Source organism: Aethalodelphis obliquidens, unplaced genomic scaffold (genome assembly GCF_003676395.1).
Source record: "Aethalodelphis obliquidens isolate GAN/ISIS:26980383/991018 unplaced genomic scaffold, ASM367639v1 scaffold3, whole genome shotgun sequence".
NCBI classification, from domain to species: domain Eukaryota; kingdom Metazoa; phylum Chordata; class Mammalia; order Artiodactyla; family Delphinidae; genus Aethalodelphis; species Aethalodelphis obliquidens.
The window spans coordinates 79404184-79410444 of NW_020837947.1; the positions used below are offsets into that span (position 1 = coordinate 79404184).

Genomic DNA, 6261 nt, shown 5'->3' on the forward strand with positions numbered 1-6261 from the left:
ATGTCGTTCCCGGGGGCCCATGGGAGCTGACATGAGAGGCACCTAAATTATCCTGGCAGCGGGAGATGTGCCCAAGAGGAGGCGACCCTTGAATTGTGTTTTGAAGAGACAGTAGGAGTTGTGCAGCTAGAATGCAAGGGGTGGGAAAAGCCCCAGAGAAGAGCGTGTGCAAATACTGTGTCCGGCGGCAGATACAGGATGGGGGGGCTCAGCAAGGCTGGGGCTCAGGAGTGTATTAGAGATGAGACAGGAAACATGGCAGAGGCCACGTCACAAGGGGTCTTTTGAGCCGGTCCAAGGAATCTGGAGTTAATCTACACTCCTGTCCCCTCCGTCCCAGCTCTCAGCCATCCTCAACCCACTTAAATCCCAGTCATGACACCATCCCACTGCTGCTGCTTCGGCAAAGGCCATCAGGGAACCTCCTTCGTCACCAACCAATGAAATCCTAACACACCGCTTCTAGTTCTTTCTGCAGCACCGGAAATGCCGATGGCAGCTCCTTCCTGCACACGTCTTCCTGCCTTCGCTTTTATAAAGAGAAGGCCTCCTGGCTTTTCCCTGTGGCCTTGTGGTCACTGTCGAGGTTTCCCAGGTCCTTCTGTGATCTCTTACAGAGCTGCGTCCCCACTCTGTCCTCTGCCACGTTCTCACCCCACCCTGCACCTCTGGGCTACCTCACTTGTCCCACTCATTGCTTTCAGCAGCGCAAAACTGCTGGCAGCCTCCAAATCTGAATCTCGAATCGAGACATCTAGATTTTGCTCTCGATCTGTAAAGGCAGTCATTCTTTGAGATACATTTTATTTATCTTTGCTCTCCTTGCGACAGACATGCTTCCAGCTGCCGATCCAAGACCCGACGGAGAGAGACCGTGCGTACCTGGTTCACTACTGTGTGTTTACCACTTACGATCTCTCCCTGAACATCTGACAAACGTTTCAAACTGAACAAGTGCAAGTCGGAACTCATTATGTTCCCTGAAAGCATGCCACTCGCCCTTTGTGCCGTATGTTAGTGAATGGTACTTCCATTCCCCAAATCACCCAGCTCAGGGTCGTCTCTCTCACACCGCACGTGGGACTGGTGAAAACAACCTGCATGGTACCTACGTCACTGCTCTCTAATTAAATCCCTCCGTCTCGTCCCTACGGTTACTGCCTAAGCTCCTCAGGCAATCGTCTCTCACCTTTCCAGAACAGTCCATGGCACAAAGGAGACGGTCAACAGACATCGTGGCACGAATTTATGGATAAAAGAATACAAGAAGGAGTGGAAAACTTGGACAGTTGCTGTCATCTCCTCACAGGCCACGCTGGTCCCATCTGGCACCCTTCAATCCATTCACCGAACTAAGGAAAGACACGTCTACCCAAAATACGCGTCTGATGACATCATCCCTCTTGATTATCACCATTCACTGACCAGTACCAGCTACAGGATAAAGACTAGATTCCATGGCCGGCGTCTGAAGCCACCCAAGGTCAGGCACATGTGCCTTTTGCTCTACCCTCTTTTCCTGAGGTCGTGCCCATACTGCAGATACTCACAGTACCCAGAATTACCATGTTGATTCCAGTGCCACGTCTTTACCTAAGCTATTTTCTCCACCAAGGTTGCTCATCCCCTCCTTGCTTTTACACTTGAAAATTTAGTCATTTGTCAAAGCTCAGCTCATACCTCTCTTCCTCTCGAAAGCCTGTGCCGACGTTTGTGCTCTCACCTCCACTTCCTTCTCTTTTCCCACATGACTCTGTACTCACGTCTATAACAGCAGCGTTTCAGTCCTGTTCACAGGCTTGCACTGGAGTCTTTTCCCTTCTTGAGAGTGGAGGCCTTCGCCTTATGAATTTGGGAATTAGCACACGTGAACACTCACATGTTTGCAGATGGATGGATGAGTGAACAGATGAGTAGATGGTAGAGAGTCATGGAAAGATTAGAGGCAAGGGGATATGATAAGATGTGCATTTGGGGAAAAACACTGTGGTGTCAGAGCAAAGAGCTGGAAGGCTGAGAACAGAAGCCAGAGACCATTATAAATAATCCAGTGGGGATGGATGGAGAAGCAGAGAGGGAGGGTAGCAGTAGCAAAGGAGAGAAGGGAATGGATTTGAAAAATATTTATAGCGTGAACACACAGACTTCAACGATCATTTGGGTGGACAGCGGGAGCGAGTCTGAGAAAAATGAAGGGATCGAGGATGACTGCCGGGCTGCTAACCTGGATGACTGGAGGATTTCTTCTACTTTAAAACATATATACATTCTGCTCCATGGCATTATGCCTGGCAGAGATGCACCAGACACAGTGGCGAGTTACGTGTGTCTGCCACACTGTTGCCTTTGCTGTTTCTCGGAAACACATTTGTTCCGTCGGCGCGAATTTATATATGGAGCCCATCGTGTGTTTTTCTATTACCACCATTTACTCTACGCTTTTCCCGAAAAAGATGAGGGATTAGCTGAAACTAACATACCATTGTAAAGCAATTATACTCCAATAAAGATGTTAAAAAAAAAAAAATGGACAAACAACATTCAAAGAAGTATGTCACCTCATATGTGAATAGCTCCTCCGTTAAACTGAAGGACAGCTGAAAACAGGGAACATCCTAAAGAACGGGAAGAGAACAGACTCTCCTAATTTCCACCGATTTATAAAGATTGGAAGAAAGGATTTGCAGCAGGCCATCTCTTGTTGTTGCCAGCCATCTCATCAGTGGGCTGGGACACAAACACTTGAAACCACATTGTATACCATTAAAATACCATTATAATCATGGGGGTTTGCATATTTAACAGAAATGTTTCATCACCTGAAACATAACTTTAAACATACTTTTCTTGCTTCTTGGCAAGGAAACGTGGGTCGACCAAGTAAATCCGTCCCTGAAGTACCTCATTAATCACAGTGCACTTGTTCTTGGCAAGAGCCTTAATGTGCTACAAAACCTGTTATTAAAGTAAGATTTGGGGATTCCCAGGCTGGCAAAGAATTAGTTAGTTACACTGCTTTAGAAATGGTTTTCTTGTAACTTCCTTTATTATTAATGGTCTTGTTAGACTTACAGCTCAAAGTAACTTTCCTTTATTAATTTAACGTGTGAAATCCAGCTACTCTAAAGCTTATTTAAAATCATAAGTAGCAATTGCCAAAGATGGCCTGTCCCCCGCTACTGCATCAGCTGTAGTTGTGCAGAGGCTCCTGTCTTTGTGCTAATGTGGGTCTAGCACCCCTACCGGATCGCTCAAGCATTACAGTTTCAGGCTCTAGAAATCAGTAACGCAAAACTTCACAGCAGCACGTGGCATTGACAAGCACATAATTTATTTTGTATCTACCACTAAAGACAATGATTGACCAATAAAGCCCGGTGAGTAGAGAATTATTCGAACTTGAACCTCTTCAAAAATGATTTGTCAAAAATTTAAGATTCTGTAAGGCCAGAAAAACCTATTAGACCCCAACATATTGAAAAGAGCACGTTGCATTACAAAAAGTCCTCATTCATGTTCAAGGGCAACACTTAGGAGATACAAAGCACACACACCAACCAAAGTTGTCTCTCACCCTTTCTGAATATACAATACATAAATTACCAAAAATTAAAGTCCGCTAAATAGCATCGTATTGTAAAATCAAAGCTATGAATGTTCTGAGCAAACTCTTGTGTAAAAAAACAAAAAACCAATTTCCGTCCAGTATATATTCTGCTGCCAAATTGAGCACAAATCATATTGCTAAATGTTTTAGTGGATCCTGACAGGTCAGAATAATTTTTCAGGCTCATTAGGTAATAGGATTCATTATATATCAACTCAGAGGGCATGAACGTGAAAAGTATCAGTAGCGTTTCTCTAAGTCTAGCATTTACTGCAATAACCACATCTAAGGCAACGTGAATCTTACACACATTATACCTTTTGATGTAATCATGATGCTACACAACAACGTCCTCCTTGTGTACACTGTAAGATGGAAAGTTGGCTGGAATATTCCACCTCATGCTACAAGTTCACATCAATCTGGGGCTGTAAAATTTTCCAGACACCAGAGTCACACAGATTGTAGACTCCACCAATTTCCTGACTCCTACGTGGTCAAATTCCAGGCTCACCTATTTACCAAACCAGCCCCTTCATCCATGTTATTTCAAAAAATGTTTCTGGAGCCAATCCTCCATCCCAGGTGAGAGCTATGTTTGGATGACACGCCTCATTTCTAAAAGATACCTAATTCACATGTTGCAAATCTTTTCACTAGGAAACAAGGAACCTGTCAGTGAGTGCCTTAAACTTTCTCTACTGGCCTCCTATGGCTGCTGTCTTTATATTTCATTTTAACATAAAAAAGCAAAAAAGGGGAACTAAAAAGAGAGGAGAAAAAGAAGAAAAGATGATGGCATAACGGCATAAAAACTACCTTAAAATGTCCACATAAACCTAAGTCTAACAGGAGACTGAATGAATGGTCATTGTGGGAAAAATAGTAGTAAACTTCAAACGCACTGAAAGATTTCAAATGCCTAAGGGAAAAATAAACATTTGCTTCCAATCATTTTCTCATTAAGCATCCTCTGCTAGATGATGAAGCCTTAACACACACGCTCTGACTCCAAGCCACCACTGCCTGCTTCACCCACTGCCTGAGCCCGTCCCGGGCGGCGCGCCGGCCCTGCACCTCGGCCCGCGCCCCTGCGCGCCGGGCTCCCCGCCAGCCTCGGCTACTACGCCCGAGCGAAGCATCCCCTCGCCCGGCCCTGCTCGCCCCCTCTGGGCCTCGGCCACCACTGTGGCAGGAAGCACTACGTGCACTGACAGACTTTCCGTTAGTGGCGGTTGAGGTAGCTGCGAGGCGTGTTTCCGGGCGCGCTGGAAACCTAGCTGCTGTTCCCCACCACCACCCCGCCGCGAGCGGCAGCCCCCCCACCCCAGCTCCGCCCCGGGGACCAGGACCCGGGCCTGCGTCTCTCCTCTCCCCGCCGCCTCTACCCCGCCATCACCTCCTAACCTTTCCAACACACTCTCCCGAGCCTCACGCGGGCGCTCCGCCTCCCTGAGCCTTGCCCAGCTCCCGGGCGCCCCCCACGGTTGGAGTGGACGTATCTCGGGACCTAATCTCTCCCAATTATCCGCGCAGCCGGGGTCCCGCGCCTGCCCGGCTCTACCCCCGGGCGCCCAGAGCGGCCGGGTGGCTCAGCGCCGACGGGAAGGCTCCGTCCGCAGAGGCGAGAGAGGTGGGGCTCAGGGAGCTGGCAGGCTCTAGGAGGAAGACCCTAAACACGTGCAAAGAAATAAAAGCTACCACGTGTGCGCACGCGAGTGTGTGTGCGCGTGTGTGCGCGCGTGTGTACGTGTGTGTGTGTGTGCATGCGCGCGCCCGGCCAGGGTGTCTGCGCCGGGCGTCCGGGGGACCAGGCAAGAGGGCCCCCGCCGCCGCGGTGGCGGGGGGCGCGGGTACTCACACGAAAGCGTGGTAGACGAACGCCCAGCCGCGGGGTCTCTCCAGCACGTTGTACAGGTAGTTCTGCAGCCGCCGGTACTTGACGTTACGCCGGCAGCTCTGGCCGCTGCTGTAGGAGAGCGGCTTCCCCAGCAGGCTCATCCGGGCGCCCTGCTTGCCCCGCCGGCTCTCCCGCAGGCCGCCGCCGCCGCCCAGCGCGGCCGCGCGGGTGCCCAGCAGCAGCAGCCCGTCGCCCCCGGCGGCCGCCGAGTTCAGCAGCGCCCTGGCCCGGCCCGACTCCACATCCTTCATGCCGCAGCCCGCGCGCCCCCAGCCCGCCGCCGCCGCCGCCGCCGCACCGCTCCTCACCCAGAGCCCGGCGGCGCCGCCCTCCTCTCCGCCCGCGTGCTGGCGGGGCATGGCATCACCGCGGGCACCGCGAGGGGGGCGCCGCCGGCGGGGGCCGCGGCCTCATGCGCGCCGGCCGCTTTCGAGGAGGCGGCGGCGGCGGACGGGGCGCCCGGCGGCCCTCGACCTGCGCGCCGGGGGAGGGGAAGCAGCGGGGGCGGAAAGGCGCGCGGACGAGACGGAGGAGTCCCGGGGTCGAGCAGCCTATAGCTTCGAATGCGTAATCAGGACGTGTCGGGGGCGTCACTCCAAGAGGGCTTCTCCGGCCCCTCAGTTCCCGTAGCGGATACTCCCTCCTGGTGAAGCGCCCCCGGGGCTGGAACGGGAGCTCCCGCGCGCGCACGCCCGGCCGCGGGCTCCCCACGCCAGAGGGGGCCGGGCCCCGAAGCCCCTCTCGGAGGCCGAGT

The 6261-nt window shown here is 51.9% G+C and overlaps 1 protein-coding gene across 2 annotated transcripts in view; it reads right to left on the reverse strand.

Annotated features, from left to right (window-relative positions):
- Positions 1 to 5894, reverse strand: part of KCNQ5 (potassium voltage-gated channel subfamily Q member 5) — a 579268-nt gene extending 573374 nt beyond the window's left edge. For both annotated transcript variants that reach the window (XM_027092557.1, XM_027092551.1), the window contains exon 1: positions 5469 to 5894. In XM_027092557.1, the coding sequence (XP_026948358.1) occupies positions 5469 to 5866 (398 nt within the window). In that variant the 5' untranslated portion in view covers positions 5867 to 5894. The remainder of the gene's footprint in view (positions 1 to 5468) is intronic.
- Between the last annotated feature and the right edge of the window lie 367 nt (positions 5895 to 6261).